This window comes from Eutrema salsugineum, unplaced genomic scaffold (genome assembly GCF_000478725.1).
Source record: "Eutrema salsugineum unplaced genomic scaffold, Eutsalg1_0 scaffold_5, whole genome shotgun sequence".
In the NCBI taxonomy this organism is placed as follows: Eukaryota; Viridiplantae; Streptophyta; class Magnoliopsida; order Brassicales; family Brassicaceae; genus Eutrema; species Eutrema salsugineum.
The window spans coordinates 4,849,520-4,874,250 of record NW_006256612.1 but is presented as its reverse complement, the minus strand read 5'-3'; the positions used below and the strand labels follow the sequence as shown (position 1 = coordinate 4,874,250).

At 31.5% G+C, this 24,731-nt stretch overlaps 4 protein-coding genes across 4 annotated transcripts; 3 read left to right on the top strand and 1 right to left on the bottom strand.

The window, feature by feature from the left end:
• Positions 1 to 160: 160 nt before the first annotated feature.
• LOC18992119 (DNA-binding protein DDB_G0278111) lies at positions 161 to 2,350 on the top strand. The gene is made up of 7 exons (XM_006415478.2): positions 161 to 273; positions 1,089 to 1,154; positions 1,253 to 1,311; positions 1,397 to 1,461; positions 1,597 to 1,688; positions 1,825 to 1,896; positions 2,007 to 2,350. Exons 1-7 carry the CDS (start codon positions 271 to 273, stop codon positions 2,037 to 2,039), a joined length of 390 nt encoding a protein of 129 aa, XP_006415541.1. The 5' UTR covers positions 161 to 270; the 3' UTR covers positions 2,040 to 2,350.
• A 7,901-nt stretch (positions 2,351 to 10,251) lies between these two features.
• LOC18992118 (probable WRKY transcription factor 71) lies at positions 10,252 to 11,493 on the top strand. Its single transcript, XM_006415477.1, has 3 exons — positions 10,252 to 10,583; positions 10,852 to 10,998; positions 11,106 to 11,493. The coding sequence occupies exons 1-3, from the start codon at positions 10,252 to 10,254 to the stop codon at positions 11,491 to 11,493; spliced, it is 867 nt and encodes a 288-aa protein (XP_006415540.1).
• Positions 11,494 to 12,241: 748 nt separating this feature from the next.
• LOC18992117 (glycine--tRNA ligase, mitochondrial 1) lies at positions 12,242 to 15,379 on the bottom strand. The gene is made up of 9 exons (XM_006415476.2): positions 14,909 to 15,379; positions 14,441 to 14,823; positions 14,247 to 14,364; positions 13,915 to 14,109; positions 13,591 to 13,815; positions 13,434 to 13,493; positions 13,279 to 13,359; positions 12,774 to 13,179; positions 12,242 to 12,682 (listed from the first exon to the last, which is right to left on the bottom strand). Exons 1-9 carry the CDS (start codon positions 15,377 to 15,379, stop codon positions 12,444 to 12,446), a joined length of 2,178 nt encoding a protein of 725 aa, XP_006415539.1. The 3' UTR covers positions 12,242 to 12,443.
• Positions 15,380 to 22,435: 7,056 nt separating this feature from the next.
• Positions 22,436 to 23,110, top strand: LOC112083987. Its single transcript, XM_024152217.1, has one exon. The coding sequence runs from the start codon at positions 22,436 to 22,438 to the stop codon at positions 23,108 to 23,110; it is 675 nt and encodes a 224-aa protein (XP_024007985.1).
• The last annotated feature ends 1,621 nt before the right edge of the window (positions 23,111 to 24,731 follow it).

Sequence of the window (24,731 nt, the reverse complement as noted above, 5' to 3'; positions counted from 1 at the left end):
ATCTAGTGCAAGGTTTTGACTTTGGGTCTCGGAAGAGATTTTGGGTGGAAGCGAGGGGTAAATGTTAGAAATGATAATTTTACGGTTAAATTTGAAAATATGCTAAAACATATGGGGCGAATATATAAAAATGAAGAAGCGCGTCTTAAAAAAGCTACTCGTTTGGTTTTAAAGCATTTTCCCTTTGGAGCTACTCTGAGTTGGTTTTTTTTAGGTGTGAGGCGCAAAATCGAATTTGGCATCCAGAGGAAAGAGACGAAGGCTGCTCCAATGGTTTGTTTCTCGATATTGTTACGCTTCTCGAAAATTTTCTTATGTTTTCCTCCAGCTTTTACTCTATCTTTGAGGAACTCGAATTTTGTTAGGGTTTTGGGCACTTTTTTCTTCGAGATTATGCCTAACTTAGAAGTCTCAGTTGTAATTTCGTCAATTTCTGGACCGGAACGTCAATTTGAACCGATTGTGTATGATTTGGTTCTGCTCTTGATTGAATCTGGGTTCTTTAAAATGAGATTCAATCTTTATCTTGAGAAAACAGAAAGTATATATTAAAAGTATCAATGGTTAGTTAGATAGCTTAGACTTTCGATTGTTTTGTGATTTAAATTCGTACCGCTATCTGGGTTGATCTGTTTGATTTCTTCATCCATATTTGTACATTGTGTCAGGACATTTTCACTCATCGCCGAGCTTCTCCTTGTAGAATTTCATTGGATTCTGTTGTATTTGCACTGATCTTTCCTTTTTAATGATCTACTTTGATTTTTTTTTTCTTCAAATGATTCTTTTTCCTTTTTCGGAATTTTTGAGCTGTAGTCATTGAATTTCTTTTGATCTGAAATGTTGGCTCATCTCTATCTTTGCTACTTTTGTTTCACTTTTGCATATTATGAATTATATATGCTTCTATATAGTAGGACAAATGGGTGTTGTTTGGTATTGAATGAAAAATTGTACCCCAGAAGTGACTCAGTCGATTGTTTTTTTTTTCAGTTGATGGATTATTTATCAGGAATCATTTCACTGTAACATGTTAGCCAAAGATAATTCTTTATAAGTTTTGAAATACTGCAATTTTATGTCTATAGGCTGATCCTGAACTAGAAGCTATTAGACAGAGGAGGATGCAAGAGCTGATGGCTCGACATGGAACGGTAATTGTTGATACCATCACTTATGTCTGTTTTGTTTCTTCAACAACAACAACAAAAATTGCACTTTGTGGCTCATTGTACACCAACCTAATGTGCAGGGGAAGCAAGGCACTCAGCAGAATCCAGATCAAGAGAGAGCACAAGAAGATGCCAAAAGGTGTGTATCATTGGATTTTTCTTTTCTTTTCAATTTGGAATTCTATTTTGAGCTAACCTATTCTCTGATTGGAACATTCGTTTAGGGAAGCTGATGAACGTAGACAAATGATGCTTAGTCAAATACTGTCTTCCCAAGCCCGAGAGAGAAGTACGTATCATCTAAATGCTTTGAAGTTCATCTAGTATCTCTTCCTTGTTTGTTCATGATGATCTTCCAAAGCTCCAGAGCGACACCATTAATATATCTCTTATGCTTCTCTTTTCTTTCTTCTTTTTTCTATAGTTGCTCGAATTGCCCTGGTGAAACCTGAGAAAGCTAGAGGTGTAGAGGATGTTATTTTGAGGGCTGCTCAAATGGGACAGATAGTTGAGAAGGTTAGAATACAGTCACATTTCCATTTCATGGTTCATAATTGTTTACATATTGCCAGGTTTCTACTCAGTTTCGCTAACACTACGTGGATTATTACGTATCTAAGTTTCATCAAAATACTCTCTTCGTTGTTTACAGGTTTCTGAGGAGCGGCTTATAACGCTGTTGGAACAAATAAATAGCCAAACTACCAAACAGACAAAAGTCACGGTACGGTCACACGATCCTCAAAAACTCAAGTTATTAAGGCAAAAAGCCTTGCTCTTGGTCTTAGTTTAACAATATGATTGAGCGTAAGTTTATCTCGGATGCGTATACAGATCCAGAGGCGCCGTGGGGTGGACGACGATTAGGAAGAAGAAGGTTATCCTGTGCTCTGTATATCTATGGATGTCACACTGTTGAGTTGGTGCGTTCGCTAAGATCTACTTAAATTGTCACTGTGAAATATGTTTATTGTTAGTGAATCTTGATGATCTTCCAAATGCTTGGAATGCGATAAAAGTAAGAAATCTGAAACTGAAATTCTGCATTTTATATTTTTTTGTTATTTCCTCTGTGAACCATCTCTTACTCTAGCTTCATCACCTCGCATTGGCTTTTGTGGTTTGAATATTGTAAGAAAGAAAATATGGTTCTGTTCTAATATCTACTACTTCTCATATGGTCATGGCTCTGGTCATTTGTTTCTTCGCTGACTAGTTTGATTTGAATTGTGTTTGATTATTAATCCATGCTCTGCTTTTAAAATTGGTTCGAATCAATATTTCAACTTTTCGTGGTGGTGAAGAAGGATTGAAGCTACTCCATGTTTATGACACAAGAATCAAAGATCAAACGAAATACTAGCGATCATTTTGTCAAATAAGTGACGACTTTTGTTTAAATAGTAATAGTAAAGTAACTAACATAAGAAATTTAGAATGGACATTATTATATATTTTCTTTTTAGGATAAAGAAATAACTTTGTTTTTGATTTTCTATCCAGGTCCACTTTACAAAGATAGAAAGTCTAGGCTCCATTTCAATTAAAATACTTACATATTATTGTCTAGTTTTCTTTCTCTAGTATTAGTAGTTTGTTAAAAAAAGGAAAAAAAAAAATCGCTCAAAACCTTCACTAACAAACAAAGTTGAATGAGAACAAAAATTGAAATTTTGGTCCTCGAAATGAAGAAATAATACATCACAAATGTGGTATGTTGGAGTATTACATTACATCACCTTAATGATCACCAAATATCAATGCTCTTAGTTAGCTTTGACACTCAAAGTTGTTAGCTGTAACGTCAAATAATGAAAGAGAATAAGGATATTATAACGAACATATATAAAACAAAAATGTTAGTCGTAGTTCTCAAAACAAATGAAGAAACAATTATGAAGCTATATCTACCTTACTATTTACCAAATATACAATGTTCTTAGTAGTTCACTTTGACACTCAAGAGTTGTCAGTTGTTAATTCAATGAATCAACAAGAAAGGAGACATTTTGATGTATCCTCTGAAAAAAAAAATCTTTCTGAAATATTATATGCTTCGAGATCATGAATTATTTAAAAGAAAATTGTGAGTAAATCTTTTTAATTTATTTTTTGTAACAAAATTATATCGAATTTAGAAATACGTTGCTTGTCGAAGTTCAGAAGATACAAAACATCTCAAATCTTTTTGAGATTTTCTAAGAATGATTACATACATTCTAACTCTGGTTGTATGTTCTTGTGCTTCATTTGTTCTGTCAACAAGAACCCGATCGAGTCAGATGACTAATTTACCAATTTTGTCTTAAACAAAAATTAATAATCATTTAGCCATTTCTATTTTGTCCCAATCGACTTGTACCAGAACTAATTTCCCTTGATTAGGCTATAACATTCCGAAATTAATTTGAACCGATTACCAAATCAAAGTCGAGCTCATATAGAATAGTGGTGTGTAGTTACATTATTAAAGATCAGTCACTAACTCATTATCATTAGATAAACCATATCATTTGAGTGAATTATATAATTATGACGCTTATAATAAAATAAAATAAGACCAGTTACGTAACAGTTTAAGCAAAGTGTGTGCTACGATCCGTACAAAATTCCGTTTATTAAAATAATATACGCCAAGAATTGTTCTTCAATAGAAAATGTCATTAGTGGAGTGGATGTTGAACTTGCAATCTCGAATACGGTTGAGGCTAAACGTTGACTTTGACTTTTGAATATTTCATTCATTGATATGCTTTTCGATTTCCTAATATATTTTTTGTTGTCTTGTCGGGTTGTTATAGTCTTTTGAATATTTATCTCATATAGTAAAAATGAACAGAGGAACAAAAAAAAAAGTAAAAATGAACGTAACACTACCCTTTTTTTTATGATGCGTGTACAAAATTGATTTGGTTGTCTATTTTATCATAGAGCATTTTGGTTTTTAGGCAAAACAACGAAAAATGATTTTTAAGAAAATTGGGGAAAAAATCTTTATATTCTGTTTTTAATCTACATACATTTAAAGATGAAGGTTATTTAAAATTCAATCTTGAGATATGAAAGATCAAAATCAACAATTTTTTAAAAGCTTTTGACAAAAAAAAATTCTAGCTTTTGAGAATAGCTAATACGCCGATGGTTACAGAGGTCAAGAAACGTTGTAATAATTGTTTTTAGTGTGCAAACCGGTGTAAACTATATTTATTTCTAAAAATAATAATAATAGAGGTTCCATTTTAGGTTGGATTTTAGGTTACTTTTCCATTATAAAATAAAATTAAGAATGCCCAAATTATGCTAACGAAAATTTTAATTGGAAATGTTTTAATAACTAAATAATTTTTTCTCATATTCCCATTTCCCAATTACCCCCCAAAACCCCCATAACTGTCTGGAATAGGCCTTTAGGCCGTGGGGGATTTTTAATTTTTCCCCCCCCCCCCCCCTCCCTCCATTTAAATAAACTAATATCAAATGAAAGAAAACATTCATAACTTAGTGTCACACTCAACTTAAAACTAGATTTGACAGGAGTAGTTCAAAGTGATACTCTCATGTTTTTTGTTATTTTATGTAAACTAGAACTGTATAGTTTTGACTATAGAGCTTTCTATCTAATCGTGAAATAAAGGTATTATTCACCTAAATTTTCCTCCCAAATTTTGTAACCTATAAGCACGGCTCCATACAGAGATAACAAGAAAATATAGTTATGATAAGAAAGTGATGAATAAACTTATCAGATTCCAAGTGATTGGTTTGATATATTGGTTTTTCATTATTACTCCCTCTGTTCAGAATTATTTGATGTTTTAGAAGGTTTTTTTGTTCAGAATTATTTGATATTCTCACTTTTCAATGCAAAATTTAATGAATTTTTATAGTTTTTGACTTTTTATATTCTGCAGATAGTCTTCTTATTGGTTGAATGATATTTAAATGAATTATAAATAATATTTTTAGTATAGGAAAAATAAAAATTAAATGAATCCTTAAACTGTGTGCAAAAACCTTAAACATCAAATAATTCTGAACAGAGGGAGTATTAAATAGTAATACACATGTTTGCTAGCTGCAGAATTTCGAAAAGGATTAATTAATATAGATTTTATTTTTAATAATTCGATTAAGTTCTTTTTGAGAATAGCAAAATTCGTAATAGATCCAAAAAAAACATCGTAATTTATAGGTTCAAAAATATGATTTACAGTAAGCAATTTTTTTTCTAGAAATAACTAATTACAGGAAAACTTTTGTTATTTTGGTATTCACATCAGTACATCACAATGAAATATCAGAAAATAAATAACTAATTGTAAATATAAGCTACGATCGAACTAGCAAATCAGGAAAAAACACATTAGCAAACTAAAAATTTGGTAGGTAAATGTCAAAGAAAAAGTAACAACTGTGCTGCGTGCATCTTTATTTGTACAAGTGTCTCCATACTTAACCTATCAATTAATTTCACATTATTTTATCTATCATGATCGAAAACAATAACTATAAATCTAGATATGTGTCGTTAAAAAATATATTTATATTTATTGTACAAATTTAAACTAAATAACACATCTAGACGCTGCCACGTTTTGGTGATGGTAAAACTTTTCGGTTTTATCAGAATCAATTAATCAAAAAAATTAATTAGCATTTTAGCAATGCTACACAAAAGTACGATTAGTGCTTAGCATTTTAAACCATTGAGTTATGCTGAAAACTTTTTTAATATATATGCAAATGGACAACAAATAGTGTGTGGAATCATGGTGTATATAACTTTGAGGTTCCTCGTGACAAAACGAAAAGCGAATTCCAAGAGATAATGTTGTTGTCTTGTTGACCCATTCTTCGGACAGTTTTGGTAAAAAGTTTTTTTTTTTACTTTTTGGTTTAAGGTTAGTTGTTCAGAAAAAAAGAAAGAAAAACTATGCAGTGGCCAATGAGCAAAGATTCAGATAAACTAAACTAATTTTTTTTTGTGCAACAAACTAAACTAAATCTATGTAAACTTTTGGTTTGAAACTTTGAATTTCTAAAAAAGTTGTGTCTTTATAATGTTGATAAAAAAACAAATATTTGTATTCTTAACCTAATCTCAAATGTATTTAAATACATGATTAAATTGAACTAAACCAAACTAAAATACTCAAATCAAGATGATTTATTTATTTTGGTTGAATTTTTTTAGCTGAAGACTAAAACCAAACAGAAAAAGTCAATAAAATTACCAGATTAATTACCAAAGATAAACCCTATTAAAAGTTAATTTAATTAATTTCTAATCTTATATATTAAAATATGAACCTTTTAATGTACGTATTAAAACAAATGGATTAGACTGCATTAGGTAATTTAGGTTTCAGTTTTGTAAAAAAACTACTGTAATAAAAACCGAATTCTATCATAAATTTAAATCCAGGCGGATAGTTGTTTCTACAAGTAGCTAATATCAATATTTATAAAAATAAAAATTTAAGAAATTGTCAAACTAATTATGTCTGATTTTACATATAGATATTTTATTTAAGAAAATATTAAGATGTAAAACGTTGGCATGTTTTTTTTTTTTTTAAAAAGGCTACAATTGTGTCATCAAGTGGTAGTTATAGATTTGAAGACACCATGGGCCAAAACACCCAAAATGAATATTATTAAAATAATTATTTAACCAAAAAAAACCCTAACCATCAATTGCCAAAGAAAAAAAAGAAGAGATTTTATGTGGATTTAGGCCGATGACTGAAAGCTTTTATAATCTTGATATTGGCATGGTTGGTTTTTTTTGCTACTTGGTAGGTTATTCATTTCAAATTTGACACATAATTTGTTTATCCCATTTGTGATTATTTTTTAATAGATTTAGGAAGATAAAAACTCTGGTTCAGTTGAGCTGTTGCGAAGAGTTGATTGTCAAATTTAGATGTGGATGGTGACAAAGATTATTTTCGACCTCAATCATTAATGGTTATTCATTTGATATTTCTAAGTTTTCCATCGCAACCTATAATTACTCTGAAAAGTGTAATAAAATGCAGATTGTTAATCAATCAACTGCTTGGTGATTTCAATGATTTTGTTATTATCAATAGAATATTATAGAAAGTCGTATTATCTTAGTTGCTCCTAATGAAGTAATAAAAAGAGAATATCAGTTATAGTCAATTCGAATTCGAAGCATTAACAAATATTTTTAGATCTTAATAAAAATTAGTTTAGTGGAGATTAATTATTATGAAGACAAAAGACCAAATTATATGAAGAACTTTAGATATATATACGTAAAATGTAATTATTGATTTCAAATTCTCATTAGTTAGTTCTTTAATTTTTTTTTGTAAACTTCTGATATTTAGTGAAAAAAAAAAACCCGATATTTTTGAGATTGACATAGGGCTGGGGTCATCAAAGACAAAGGAAGAGCACGTAAGATGCACGACTTTGCTGACCCAAACAGTCAAAGACAGTGCCATTGTCCTACACGTCTCTTTTTTATCACTTTTTTATGTTTGCTATTAGCAAACATTAAAAATGGGAAACAAGCTTCAAAAAACAAAAATGCAACCATACGGTTAATTTAGATGCATCACAAATTATTCCTCCAAACTTTTTTCGTCCCTAATAGTTATGTTTCCGAAGTTTCAAATAATAGTTAGTAATATGTTTTCTCTATTCTAATTATCTTCTTTTACATATCATTAAAAGATGAAAATGAATTTTCAACATAATAATAATAATAAATAAATAAAATGAATTTGATTTTATCAAAGAGATAAAATGAATTTCATTTTTTGATCAAAAAAAGAAAAAAAATTTAGTACTTATTTCAGTCAGAATAGTAAAAATTATTACATCTAGCCATTTGTTCTACTGTATACTAGAACACTGATTGCAATAAGTTTTCTCTAATATCATTTTATTGTTATCTTTTCTGTATATTTTTTTCTCTAACGTTTTTGGTATATTTGTTCATTCAAATATGATATGATGGTAAGATTCTTATTCTACGTCTCAGGATAAGCCTAAACACTTATCTTATACTCAAGTAAATATTAGTCTTAAAGTGAAGCTATTGACTGTTCACAAAACAAGTGGTCTTCGATCGTTGACTTTGAATCAACACCCAATAATGTAGCTCGAAAGTAAGGAGTATATATCCTAAACCATTATTTAAACAAAAAAATAAAAAAATAAAATTAATTACTTTATTGTATTAATAAACCAAAAGGTAATAAGGAAAAGGGTTCTAGAGAAAGGCAAGACAGAGACTGCATGTAGTTAATTTTACTTCATTTGTATTAATCTATAATTCGCCCAGAAAGACCTATTTTCACGAGTGCAAAAATGTTGGACGTAAGTACAATGTCTACATTGCTTTATATATACGTTTGACCTCTATTTAATCGTGTTATTTATAATATTACTTAGCAGGATTTACAAAAATAAACTTTTGAAATACCTAATCATATTGAATTTACAAAGACCTCAATTTCTGATTTTTTCTAATCGATCGTCATCTTAATGAAGATTAACATCTATCAGAAATTGTATATGGTCTTAAACCATTTATTTGATAACATAATATGGTACTGATGATCATGTTTACTATATATGGCATAAATGATAAATAAGATGTACGTATGCGTTTGCTTTTCAACCGAGATTTTTATTTTATTTATATGTTTAAAGTCAAGACCATATTCATAGCACCAATCATCATGTGAATTGTGTAATATATTTAAGAAAAATGCAATGATCGTCAAAATGTATATTTTGAAGTTACAAGCAAATTTAGCTAAGCATTATTATTATTATTATTATTATTATTATTATTATTATTATTATTATTATTATTATTATTATTATTATTATTATTTTACCCTTGCGTGGACGATGTGTGTGGTTGATCTTATATCTTAATTTCATTTTTAAAATATTGAATTGCTCTATCCATTTTATTAAAAAATATATCGTAAATCAATTCATTTTATTGAATCATCAAGTTAGAAATTAATTGGCTTTTTTCGGGTATACCATATTGTGGTAGATAGGAGAGAATGGAGAAAAAAAATAGTTTAATGTTTCCTCCATAGAAACTGCTTTTTGTTCAATAGCTCTAGCCAATTAATTTGAAGTTGAAGTTGTCAAACCTTTCTTTTTTCACATATATGAAGAAATTGGTAACAATATAATATAACTTAACCATTAAAAGTCTTCAAAGATCATGACCCTTTCAAAGTTCTATTTTCTCCCTTTGGATATTTTTTTCAAATTAATTTATAATTCACATTTCATAAACTATTTCAAATTACATACCATATTTGATATTTTGGTAATTGAGAAATCTTTTTCTTCTTTAAAAATGATTGTTGCGGATAGTAAATCGATCATACCTAGGTTGTTGATACCGTCTTTAAGTAAACTTTCTCATGCCATGCATAAAATTTGGATTTTCAATTCATTCTACCATTTAATACCAAAATATATTTTGGATCTACAATATAGTACTAAATATATGTAGGTTTCTTAAAATATTTGTTTTTCAAAACTTTTCCATAATATACTATGGTCAGTCAAAAAAATTATTTCAAAAGTTAAATTTAAAAATGGAAATAAATTAGTTAGTTAAGTTTAACTAAATTGTCTATCATAGATTCTTGTACTGTGGGTAGAAATCGTATGTGAAAAATTATATGTCCTGTTTCTAAATGATGTAGTGAGTCAGATTCGCTTACTTAATTAATATTAACATTTGTAATACTATATTAAATTAAATTAGTATGTTTTACATAGGTTTATTTTAGTATATCTTAAGCGATTGGTTTTTTTATATCTATGAAAATTCATTAAGTCTTACGGGCCAACATTATTGAAGAATAAATTTATTCTCCAAAAAGCTATTGCTCCAAAAAAATTTAAATACTAAGATCTTAATTGAATATTCAAAATTAAAGACCACCGAAGCAAGGAAGGAAGTAAAGGTGAATGGACTTGTATTTATAAGACTAGATCACCCAAAGTCCACATATAACATAAAACTTTCTTCCTCTTCTTCTCTTTGTCCTCTTTTTCAACAATGGATGATCATGTTGACCTCGCGAACACTTCTTTAGAGAAAGTATCCTTCACGAGCTTAACCGATTGCTTAGAAAGCTCTTTAGTAATGGATTATAGCTCACTCGAGAATGCCTTCAAATTCTCACCTTATAGCTCCCCTTTCCAACCGACTTCACCATCCAATATGGGCCAAATAGTGAATTACCCTTACTTAAATATCAATCCGAATTCTCCACTAGTCTCTTCTTCCTCCAATGAAGCCGACCCTAAAGAGAAACTCGACGATAAGAGTGGCCAAATGGAGAATAACGAAGGTGACCAACATGGTGTTGGTGAATGCTCCAAGCAATTGTGAGTCTTTTCTTTTTTCAGTTTACTTTATCAAAATGTGACGGTTGGATTATGGCTCCCAAATTTTCTTTCAGATTTACTTGATTTTTTTGGTAAGTGTTTATAAAGCACTTTTTAAAAATTATTAATTTTCTATTTGGGTAACTAGATATCCCGAACCAAAGCTCAAACGACAGGAAATCAAGAATCACTAAATGTCTAAAAATCTTAGATGTTTAAACTTGAAACCCTAGAGAATAACGTGCATTGTTGATGAATATATGGTTAGGACAAAAAAAGGTAAAAGTAAAGGAGAGAAGAAAGAAAGAGAAGCTAAGGTTGCATTTATGACCAAAAGCGAGGTTGATCATCTTGAAGATGGTTATAGATGGAGAAAATATGGACAAAAAGCCGTCAAGAACAGCCCTTATCCAAGGTTCACTTCCTCACTATACTCCGATATTTTTATATTTTACATGTCCATTATGTTCAAGTATATTTCTCATAATTATATGTATGTAAGAGTTATGTATGCGTTTTCAGGGGCTACTATAAGTGCACAACGCAGAAATGTAACGTAAAGAAACGTGTAGAGAGATCGTTTCAAGATCCGTCGTTTGTAATTACAACTTACGAAGGAAAACACAACCATCCGATCCCATCGACGTTGAGAGGTCATGTCGCGGCCGAACACCTATTAGGTCACGGTGGAAGCGGTCTCCTCCATAGCTTCCCAAGTCACCATCAAGAGTTTCTCATGATGAATCATCATCCTCCGGTCAATTATCAGTCGTCGGTGGGATCTATATCGTACGAACAGTACAGTCATTGTAACTCTAGTTATAATAGTAGTACTCATGATCAACAAGTTGTTGACTATGGTCTTCTTCAGGACATTGTTCCTTCAATGTTCTTGAAGCACGAACCTTGAGAGAGAGAGTACAAGAGATCCGAATCTTTCGTTTATATATATTACATTTATGAATACCTTTATATAGAAGTATATATTTTTATTATACATGTATTCAAAGACAACCTACTGCTATTAAAAGAGTTATGCTTTGTGAAGATCACTATGGTTTTTTTGTTTTTCCTCTTTGAATCAGGATAAATTGTATATATGATTAGGTTTATTATGCGATAATGATGTTTGTAAGCAAATAAACAAACAAATGGAAAGCTGAGTCTACGGAATGACTTGCATCAAATATTTTGGTTTTTATTGGTCAACAAAGTCTCTAACTTATGTCTTAATTTGTGTCTTTACAGAAAGTCTCAGCCTTTTTTTTGTTGGTCGCATAGAAAAGCGGACATTGTTGACTTTTTTTTTCTAACGTTTACTAAACGAAACACGTTCAACTGTTCGTCTCCAGCTATGCTGAAATAATATGATCGTACAGACAATATATGATCCTACCAATCTTAAACGATGGTCCAATCACTGAGTGAGTAATAACCCTTTTCAACTCTTGAATATTCCCACGATTGAACCTGCATTCAGTTTATTAATATGGAGATTGCAATTTCCTGAAACTTGATTACAAAAGTTGGTTTAACAACAAAAAGACCCTTTCGGCTTAATGACTTTAGAACCCCGTATATAAGAAAATACATATACACGTCTATGTTATACCACCCCTATATTATTATACTTGTGTTATTGATTGTTTGGAACGCAATAGTGGAAAGAAACATTTATACCCGAAGTATAACCAGTTCTGTTTTACAAATCTGGTATCGAGATTTTCTTAGACAGTATAAAACATCAAAATAGGAAGATCCAACAAACGATTTTCACTAAACAAAAAAAAAAAGAAAAGTACTAAGACACAGTGGTTCAGGTTTTTCTTAATTTTTGCATGAATATTGAGGGAGCAATATCTACTCATCTTCGTCTGCAGCAGAAGAAGAGTGATGAGGGAAGTTTGCCCACACGTCTTGCCACGTCTTCTTCCCCTCGGCGACTGAGCTCACCACAGAGGCTGCCTCCTTCAAGGTGACTCGGACCTGATCTTTACTGTCCCTTTCTCTGATTGTCACAGATGTGTCCGAGTCCACTGTTATTGCAAATGGCACTCCTAGCTCATCGGTTCTCGCATATCTTTTCCCTATCGATGTACCTATTCACACACAAACACAAATCTTCACTCTGCTTGCACCATTTCACAAAATTCTAAAAGAGCTTAAAGTTTCCAAATCGTTTTCACGTACCAGTGATGTCAATCTTATGAGAGATGCCAGCAGAAGTGAGTTCCTTAGATATGACTTTGGTTGCTTCCTCGAATTGCTGGTTCTGAACAAGCGGGAAAACCGTGCATTTGATGGGAGCTACAAGAGGAGGGAATCGGAACACGTTTAGCTGTTCGTCCCCTGCTTTGCTAGGCCTTGTGCTGAAACAATGCTCGTACAGACAGTATATGATCCGACCAATCCCAAACGATGGCTCAATCACTGACGGAGTGAAAACCCGCTGGTGCTCTTTCTTCTTCTCCTTTGATATTGAAACCATATTCTTCTTGATAATCACGTTTTTCCCAAGCGTGCAAACTTCAAATTCCACCTCCCCTTTGGATTCCAGGGTTGCTTTCATCTCCATAGCTTCTTGCTCATTCATCGCCTACCAAAACATTACACAAAGCATCTTCTTTATTATAAACCATCACTATGAAACGAAAAAGAAGCTTTTCAATTAAACAATAGACTTCAGTCAGTCTACCTCCAAAGCTTCAACCACATTCTTTTGACTTCCTTTGAATGCAAGACCCAGTTCTTTCTTCACAGGAGTAATAACAAGTTTCTGAAAGAGAAAAGAAACATATCAACAACAAAAAGTTATAAAGACTGAGATGAAAATGTTGACTCGGATTATACCTCTACTTCTTTAGGTTCTGCATATTTCTCTTCGGCCACAAGTGCAACACCACTTTTTTCCTGCGATACAACAATGTATCCACAATCAACTCTAGTAAGTTTGAAAGCTGCCAAAAGAAAAATGAAAAAAAGAGAAAGTAAAAGGTAAGTTTATTACTGAGTGAGCGCGTAAGTCGTATGCAGACCTATCTGCAATCCCAACACATTCGATCCACCCATATGAGCTCTCGATTTCAGCATCCCAGCAATCTGCTGCATAGTGGGCCATTTCGTTTGCTAGATGCTGGCGGAAACGCAGCCGTTCCTTGTCAATGCCAAGGCGGGTAAGGAAAAGATACACTCTCCCAATGAAATATCCAAGAGTTTCATTGTTCACGGTCCCCTATCGAATACATTTTCAGTTGCATGCATCAATACAAAACTAAACACAATGTGCGAGTGCATAATAAAATTAATTGCGAGTTTGATTACAAATACTGACCTTAGAAACAGCTTCGCCAAGGCAAAGTTTTTTTGCAGATTGGCCAGACATTTGTTCCTCTCTTGGAAACATTAGGAATTCCAAATTTGCTACCTCAGAGAATTTAGGATGTGACTTATTTTCAGGATCAACAAAGTGCTCAATCTCTGCCAGCGTGAATTCACGAACTCTAAGAAGCCCTTGACGAGGAGATATCTGCGAGTAATAAGCTACTTATTGAGACCCCGACATGATAGAAAAAAGAATCCCTTGCAGGAAGATTGAGAGAAAAAAAAAAACATCCAATCTACTAAACAAAGTAGTAGCAACTTGAAGAGTTGAAGAATAATAACCTCATTTCTAAAGGCTTGACCAATTTGCGCTGCAGCAAAAGGAAGTTTTCTCCCATTGTAATAATACAGGTCCTTAAAATTCACAAATATGCCTTGCGCAGTTTCAGGACGCATGTAACTGGCACACAAAAAGAAAATTGAACTCAGGAAAAAAACTAGCTCTGGAACACAATTACAACATGAAGAATACTCACCCTGGAGTCAGACCAGATGGGCCAATGGATGTTTGAAACATCAAGTTAAACGGGTAAGGATCAGAGAGTGGATTCTTCGTGTCTGGAGCAGTGATCCCATACTCATTTATCTTGCCACCAAGCTCTTCAGGAGAATAATCTTCCATCACAGCAAGAACATCTTTCAATTCAGCAGCTTTCTCAGCAGAAATGGTAAGATCTTTCTCAAGCTTCTCGGTGCAATAATCCTTGAGCAAGTGATCCGCACGGAAGCATGTTCCAGTTTTCTCATCCTTGACCATAAGATCAGTGAACTTATCAACATGACCAGATGCCTTGAGCACAACCTCTGGTGTCACACATGGACAATCAACTTCTAGCATGCTCTCCTCACGAATGAAATGCTGGAAAACAGAGAGGAATCAATCACCATTATCAGAACGAACAACAATTTCTACTTTCTATAAATGTGAAATTGATGATCCTTACTTGACGCCAGAAGCTAAGAACATTGGATTTGACAGCGCAGCCAGGAGGACCGTAATCGAAGAGCCCAGCTACGCCACGATAGATCTTGAAAGAAGGCATGTAGAACAAACGCCGCTCGAGAGTGTTGACGACGGCTTGCCGGAATGCCTCACGGTTAAGCGAACCGTTCCCGGAGCTGGTGATAGTGGATTGGAGCTGTTTCTCGACGGCGGATTTCTCGAGCTTTAGTTTGTTGAGAAGCTCGATTGCGGCGTCGATCTCCGGCTTCGCTGCACGGGCGGCTTTGAGGGCGCGAACGGCGTTACCCTGGGCTTCGACGGAGGAGGATTTCTCCGAAAGGGAGTGACGGAGAGATTGTTCGGTGGCGTCCATCGGAATCTGGATCGGAGCGATGGATTGACGACGGATCGAATTGGTTTGGAATTGACGAAAAGAGAAGATTTGTCTGAGAGGTAAGACAAATAGGCGCATTCGAAGTGTTGTTTCCACTCACAGTGATAGCCTTAGGGTTTAAGAGATAATGTCAAACCTTTGGACTTAAACAGTGGGTTCTGATTTCTTTTTGTGCTTTTCTTAGAAAATCTTTTATCATTTTTTAATATAAATACATTACACTTTTAAAATCTAAGAATAAACAAAATCGATCCAAAAAAAACTAGTCAACATAAAATGATTATTTATGTTGACATTGGTGTCAAATAAGCACTTAACAAACTAATCATTTTGTGTTGACATTGTTGTACTTGAGAAATGGAAGAATCATTGTAAATTGTGGACTATAAAATAAGACCGATTGTGACTGTGTTATGTAGATTGTAGAGTAGTATTAGTATTTCCCTTGCAATTTTCATGGATTTCTCTTGGTTATTATTAATTAGTTTGGTTTTCAGCATCATGAAAATCTACTAGTATAATAATAAACAACAGAGGAATTTCTGACAAAGATGGGTACTAGGAAATACAACAGTTAAGTTGGGAAGAAAGAAAGAAAGTAATAGCTACAAGGATTAAGAATTAAGAATTAGCAAGGCAAACAGAAAATCAAAAAACCATGCTTTATTCAAACCAAACCAAAGCAAACTCAGTACGTACAAACGCCACGATCATCCATCAGTTGCCAAATGAAGTGTGTTGTTGCTGGGATAGTAATATTCTTAGGAAATTCACCATGAAATCCATCAACTCATGTCGATAATTTTCATAATCCGATTTGGGTTTGGCCTTAGGTCTCTACCTACACAAACATTTAACAACCTTTTGATTTATTAGTGGTTTCAAGTGAATCATATTTATGCAATGCAAGTGAAATCATTTGGTCATGGAACAAAATCTTGAGATAAAAAATCTCAAACATGTGGATTTTTTCTCTCAGTGAAAGAATGAACTTTATCAAAAATGCTAATGGTAGAAAGCAACATATGTTATCCACTTAAAAAATTTGATGTAAATTATAATAGAAAATATAAGAGATATAGGTCATTCTATTTACTGTTTATTAGTTTTAAATTAAAAATGTATTAAACATAATATGTAGTCAAGCCATATAAGTTTATATCTAAAAAATAGAGGAAATATATAGTCAAACTATGGTCAATTGATGAATATCTAAGAAATAGAAAATATCATACTCTGAATATCTAAACGTCAGGGAATTTTTAATTATAATTGAATCTAACTCTTCCCAAGGCCTCCAAACTTTGGAAAAATATTTGAAATATGTTAACACATGAATTCCAAATGAATACCTAAACTTTAATTATTTACTAAATTATAAAATTTGATGGTTACACATTCAAATTTTTTTAACAGGTAAAAATATCATACTTATTTGAAAATCTCCTACTCCTAAATTTTACAAATTATGTTTGATAATAGTTTTCGTTGTTTTGTATAGTAAAAATATATAATTAAAATATCAAATACTATGTAATATTAAATTATAATATTATACATACCATTGTTTTTTCTTGTTGTCTAATTTTAAAATTTTTAATTTCTAATATTATAAGATTAAGACTAAGATTACACATATTCACACCACTAGCTTCCCTCTTAGCATTCAGAATCAATAATTTTATGTTTTTAATATGATGATTTTAATCAATACTATAAAATGATATTTAATAGAATTATTTTGTTCAAAATATTAATACTAATACTAGAAATTATAATAATATATTCATATATTATTTAATATTTTACTTATATAATTTTGACCGAATGAATTAAAAAATTAAATTCTTTCTAACTCCAATTTTTTTTACTGCGCTGTCTTTTATTTTAATTCCACAATTCAAATGAAATTCAAAGAAGATAATAATTTATTCACTTTGAATTTTTTGTTTTTATTGATGCATTGACAATGTATTGTTCTATTTTCTGTATTGTCTGTTTCTAACTAAATTGGCACAACACAAATATATATAAAAGGAAAAAAAATCCTTTTTAGATTAAAATAATAATTTATTCACTTTGATTTTTTTGATTCATGTATTAACCTACATATTGTTCTAATTTTTGTATTGTCCGTTTCTAACTGAATTGGAGCTGATACAATACAAATATATTAAAAAGGCAAAAAATCTTTGAATTCAAGAGTAAAGAAAATAAAATTCTTTTTATTTTTTTGAACAAAAATAAAATCTTTTTTAGATAATTTCTCTCGAAATATACAAAACTAGAGGCGGATTCAGAAATATTTTTCAATTGAGGCATAAATAATATATTAGAGATTAATATAAAATATTCTTATATATATATATATTAATCTTACTATCAAATCTATAGTGTTTAGCTTTTTCATGAATATTAAATAATGGAAAATTTCATATATATTTTTTATAAAATACAACTCATATTCTATTTTTTAAGAGATTAGAGATACATTATAGAAGAAGCAATAAAATAGTAATTAATAAAGTAAAATAATATGAAAATTACATAAGAGATCTGTATGCATGTTTCAAGTAGTGGAAGTGGAAAAAGACAACAAAATGCAATCTTATAATTTTGGAGAATGTTGAAAAAAATAAAGCAAAGAAGTAAGAAAAAGATATTAAAAAAGTGGGGGCAATGCTTTTTTCATATTGAACGTAATAATGATAATAATGGAAAGAGTTGAAAATTTTTTCTTTTTTCTAAAAATTTTCTTTACCATTGAATATTACTTAATTTACTCTGTAATTAATTCACACAATATAATTAAGTAAATCACCGAGTGCATGCACCAATGGATACGTCAGTACTTACCTAAAAGTAAGGAATTAAGGATATGTTATTTAATTAAATCAAAAACAAAACAAAGTCTTAATCTTCAAAATAAATTAAACAGAAGAAATCAAGGTGTATCTGGCAAAAGAATTGGTGACAGTTGGAAGTGATTGATCCGATCGAGCAGAGAGAGAGAGTGCATATTAACAAGAATGTTGTTAAGCTTAGTGATGGAGGTGGAGATGTCAAACAATTTACAAAGAAGAAAACGTTGAGGCTATAAAGGCAACTCCAAAGGCAACTTCAAATTTGAGGTTGGCCAAACCTCAAATTTGAAGTTTGATGGTGTTTGTCTCCAAGGGCAAAACCTCAAATCTAATGTTATAAATTTTAAAATATTACACTATAGTCTTTATTTTTAATCATTATTAATAAAAATCATATAACTTATAAATTACCAAAAACATATATAAAAAATATCACAAATTACAGAAACATTACATTATAAGATAAAATTACAGAAACATAATAATTAAAACACACAATTAAATTATAAATGATTATATTTCACCAAATTATTCAACAAAACTATTTTCATAATGCTCTCAAATATGATCAATTTTTAGTTTTTGGTTACAATTTTTAATTTTATTTTATATAAAAATATAAAATTTATAAAGATAAATGTGAATTATTCATGAGATATAAAATTGTTTGGATTAAAATTATAAACATAAAAAATAAAGTAATTATTTATGTAGTATATAATTGTAAGGACTAAAATGCAAATAAAAAGCTGCAATCTCAAATTTGAGGTTTTGAACAGTGAAACCTTCAAAACCTCAAAATTTGAGGTTTTAAGGTTGTCTTTGGAATGAACAAAACCTCAAAATTCATGTTCCTACAGTGACAACAACAAAACCAAATATAGAAAACTTTATTCATGTTCCTAATAAAGGTAATATTTTTATCTGAGTAGGGAATGAAATCATTTGGACCATATTTTACTAGTATAATTTTCTCTTTTTATGATAATTGCCAATCTCTTGGACAATATATATATATATATATATATATATATATAAGATTTTTCATTAAAAATTCCCTAGAAATTTTATCAGCAGCTAAAATAATTATCAAATTTTATAAATATAAATAGTTAATTATCCAAAAACACTTGTTCGAAGAGTTTGTTGAAAAAAAATATACATATTGTCCTGGCAATTATCATAAAAGAAAAATTTCTACTAATAAAACATGGTCTTGATAAAACACAAATAATTTCATTCCCCAGTCAGATAAAAATATTACTTCTATTAAAGTCTTGATGTTTTCTTCTTTTTAAATTTTTTGACATCTCCACCTCCATCACTAAGCTTGATTTCCTCAGTCTTTCTATAGAAGCTGAAGCAAAAACAATAATTTTCAATGAAAATGATCTCACCATAGCAATTGTTGAAGTTATATATTCCTTGTTTATTTAAAGTGAATCTATAGTCATTGATAAGGTTGCATTGGTTTTTGGAAATTGATTAGGTAAAAATAAAAACACATGACACATAGACATTATTAAGTTAGGTTTGCACCCACAAACCCCGTTTTGTAGACTCAAAAATTTAGCTTGGAAGCTAATCTGAGTATCGGGAAGCTCAGGTAACTTAACTTTTCTAATATTCTTTCTTCTTCTTATGGGTTTCTTGGCTCTCTTTTTAGGGATGTTTTCCACACAATCTTTTCCTTTAATCTTGTTAGAGTCACAAGATTGAGGTCCTCTGAGTTGCTTATGATGACTAGAAAAAACAATATTTTTTCTTTCATCATCCTTAGACATAGAAATGCGTCGAACGACGGTTTTATCCACTCTTGGCGTTTCAACAGGGGTTGACCGTTTGCGTCTACTTTGATTAGTTCGTCGCTTTCGTTTTTGGGATATTGAGGCGGCTTTAACCTGTTTATAAATTCATGTCTTAACCAATATAGGAAGTACCATACAAAACCATCTTCAACAAGAAAGTTTAGAAACTAGAAACAAAGTTAATAATTTGAAATGGGCCATAACTAACTTGTTCGTTAGGAATCTGTTCTGTTTCATTAAGCTCTAACTCCTGCCACAACATTAAAAAAAAAGAGATTTGATGAATGATGGAAAAAAACACTAAAATAGCATTATCATCAATTACATAATATATATATATATATATATGAAGTTTATCTCATTTTCGTACTGGTTATTGTCCGCATACAACTTTGAAATGATTTCATCAAAATATTCATTAGCTTTGAATGAGGGACGACGAAGAAAATGGACAGGACAAGAAGGACATTTATGGTTTCTTCAAAATTAGAAGAGAGAGTCAATATTTTGAGCAACAAAAGGTTCTGAAACTTATAACGCAAACTAAGAAAAATTAGCATGGAAGTTTTTAAGAGATATATACCCAAGACGCAAGTTATTTTCAATGCACTCTTTGCAGAAACCGTGCCCGCATTGTGTAACAGTAGTCTTGCGAATGATATCTGGAAAAGCACAAAGTTTGGCATAAACACAATTCATTGTAAAAAGTTCCTTTATTGATAGAATGGCCTCAAAAGGTCATCACTTACAAGACTATAAATCACCAAACATATATGAATGATTATATTGAAAGCTATAATTAAGAGGAACAAGAGGTGATACAACTAATTTTGGCTGACACAAATGCTCCACAAGTAACATATGTACAGGATTACATGAACTAGGTTTTGTGTTGCTTGACTCCTTATACAGAGATAAATTAAACAATTTCCACGACGTTTAGAAAAAAATTAAACAATTTCCACAAATATTTAATGACTGGTAACAAAATATTTGTCGCTTGATATCAGCTAAATGAATATTTTTTTAGAATACTAAGTAATTAGGTGATTTTAAACCTCTCTGTTTTCTAATTCTCTAAAAAGTTACAAGTATTTTAAAAAAGTTTTTTGTTGAACATAATTTTATATTACAAAAATAGGTCCTTTTAACAAAAAAAAATAAACCGTTTTAACATTAAAAAAAAACTTATTTAGATATGTATGCCTTCAAATAAGATACCACATGAATGAATTAAATCTTTTTTTTTGAAATGAATTAAATCTTATATGCAACACATAGCTGAGAACAAAATTTCTTAAGATACCAAAACAGATTCGACATTCCACTTGCTTGCGAGCTTGGGGCTTATCCACCACGGTAATTAATCTGCAATTAGAAAAAATATGAGTAAATGTTATAACAATAAAAAAGCAATAGAGTGCAATCACATGTATCAAATTAATCAATGCAAAGCTACTAATGCAAATATATCAAACCATAGAAACAAGGCGTTAAAGTCAGAACTAACACTATATAAGTATATATATGTTAAAGAAGAGAGGATAATTATCCTCATCAAATATCACCGCCATTGACCGACTTACCATGTCGGTAACTTCTCTTATTATATTCATAATGTTTGCTATAAATATGTTGTTACCTCCCCTTGTAAACTAGAAGTTACACGAGTGAAATAAGAAGAACATCTCTTCTCTTCTCTCTCTACTCCTTCGCTCATCATCTTCTTCTTACCCCCACCACACAAAACAATACACATATATATACTCACCTATATAATATCATATAATACATAAAACGTTATCAGCACGAGCCGTTCTTATACCGTTCCTATACCGAAAAGGTGAGGTTTAATTTATGTTTAATCCGTCTACTTTTATGTTTATATTCTATGGTCGGGATGATAGGCGCTGCCTTCTCCGAACCGATCGTTATGGAGGCTATGCCTTTACGATCATGATCATATGGTAGACTATGTCTCCTCAGATCAAATATATGGTTGGTTTATGATCATATGGTAGTTGACTCCTCAGATCATTACCTCCATATAATAAATGTCCAAAAGACATTTAAGAAAAGTTCCTAAAGAACTAAGAATAACATACTATATGTCCAGAAGACATACTTGAAAGAAAAATATGTCCAGAAGACATATGAAAAAGAATAGTTCCAGAAGAACTATATAAAAAATATATATATCCAGAAGATATATAAAAGCGTTCCTGAAGAACTGCATAATTAATTTCGTCCAGAAGACGAATATTTATTTTAATTATTGTTCTTTAAATTTTGTTAATTACTGTTATTTAATTTCTATTTATTATTACTTTAAATTCAGTATTTTAAATTCAGTTTTTATTACGTTTATGAATTCTAAAATTTTATCATGTTTTATTAAAATCAGAATTTTTGAAACTGAATTATGACCAAATTTATAAATTGTTGTATTGATAACAGTTATCATGTCGAATTTGACAAAACTCGAGATTACTGCCCTTGATATTTCTGGAAGAAATTATATGAGATGGGCAGTAGCTGCAAGGATGCATTTAAAAGGAAATGAGCTCCTTGATACCATCGATAAAACAAAAACAACTCCTGAAGAGAAAAAGGCGAAAGCCATGATCTTTTTATTCCACCATATCCATGATGGTTTAAAAGATGAATATATCACGAAAGAAGATCCTGCAGATCTTTGGCAATCACTCCAAGATAGGTTTGATCACCAGATATATGTGATCTTACCAAAGGCTAGACATGAGTGGTTGAACCTCCGGTTCCAGGACTATAAGAGCGTTAGTGAGTATAACTCCGCTCTATTTGGAATCACTTCCAGGATAATGTTATGTGGAGAAAATATAAGTGATCATGATATGATTGAGAAAACTCTCTCAACATTTCATCCTGGAAACGTAGTCCTGCAACAACAATACCGGGCAAACGGATACAAGAAGTATTCGGAGTTAATGCAAGTTCTCTTGGTGGCAGAACAAAATAATGAACTCGTGATTTTAAACCATCAATCTCGTCCAACTGGATCAGCTTCATTCCCAGAAGTGAATGTTGCATCGTCAAGCCATGAAAATTGGCAAAGTGGACGTGGACGCGGTCGCGGAAATGATCGTGGTCGTGGATGAGGTTTTGGACGTGGTCGAGGTCGTGGACGAGGAAGAAGATTCCGTCCTGCTGATTTAAACGATGGAAGAAATAACAAAAAGTTCAAGGGTAATGAAGTTGGTCGCAAGCAACATGAGAGTGCTTGCTACAGATGCGGCATTAAAGGACATTGGGTTCGTACCTGTCGTACGCCAAAACATTTAGCCGATCTGTACCAAAAATCGCAAAAGGCGAAAGGAAAAGAAAGTGAAACCAACTTCATTCATGGTGAATCTAGTTTTTCTTTTGATGGTATAAACGATGATACAAATCTCGATATATCTGATTTCATCGTTGATCCCGAAGATATCAACGAAAAACAAAACGAGTAAAATCTTCTCGAAGAAAAAGATGTGACATGATGTATACATAGTGTGAAAAATAAAAATATAAAATATAATGTTTAAAAATGTATCTTTTGTTGTAAAAAAGTTTTTATTATAATATAAACTCTTTTGTTTTGCTATATTAATTTATCTTTTATGAATATCTTGAATTCAGAAAATGTCAAAGATTAAGATCGAGGATGGAGATATATGTCTGGCAGACAGTGCGACAACGCACACAATATTAAAAGATAAAAAGTATTTCTCCTCTCTTAATATGAAAGATTCCGCTGGAAGCGTGAATACAATATCTGGTAATGCAAAAATTATTATGGGCTCCGGAAGAGTCAGTTTTTCAATGCCAAGGGGAACAAAGTTTGAAATAAATGATGCGTTATATTCCCCTGGATCTTACAGAAATTTGTTAAGTTTCAAAGATATCCGCAGAAATGGATATCACATAGAAACTATGAATAAGAACGGCATTGAATATCTTTGCATTACTTCAGTTATTTCGGAGAGAAAAGTTGTACTGGAAATATTACCAGCATTATCCTCCGGAATATATTCCACAAAGATAAATATGACTGAATCATATGTTACTGTAAACCCAAAGTTTACAAGTACATTTAAAATCTGGCATGAACGATTAGGGCATCCTGGTTCAGTCATGATGCGGAGAATTGTGGAAAATTCTAATGGCCATCCGTTGAAAAACCAGAAGATTTTTCAACCGGGAGAATTTATGTGTAATGCTTGTTCTCAAGGAAAACTAATAACTCGGCCATCACCAGCTAAAATCGGGAATGAATCTCCAGTATTCCTAGAGAGAATACATGGTGATATATGTGGGCCTATTCACCCACAATGCGGGCCATTTCGATATTTTATGGTATTAATTGACGCATCCAGTAGATGGTCACATGTGTGTTTATTGACAACACGTAATACGGCTTTCGCAAAATTCATTGCCCAAATAATCAGGTTGAGAGCACAGTTCCCTGATTATATGATAAAGAAAGTGAGGCTTGATAACGCTGGTGAATTCACTTCCCAAGCTTTTAATGATTAATGCCTGTCATTGGGAATTGATGTTGAACATCCTGTTGCACATGTTCACACACAAAACGGCATGGCTGAGTCATTGATTAAACGGTTACAACTCATTGCTAGACCGTTAATATTGAGAACAAAGCTCCCAATTTCAGTATGGGGTCATGCTATCTTGCATGCAGCGGCATTGCTTCAAATAAGACCGAGTTCTTATAATAAATAT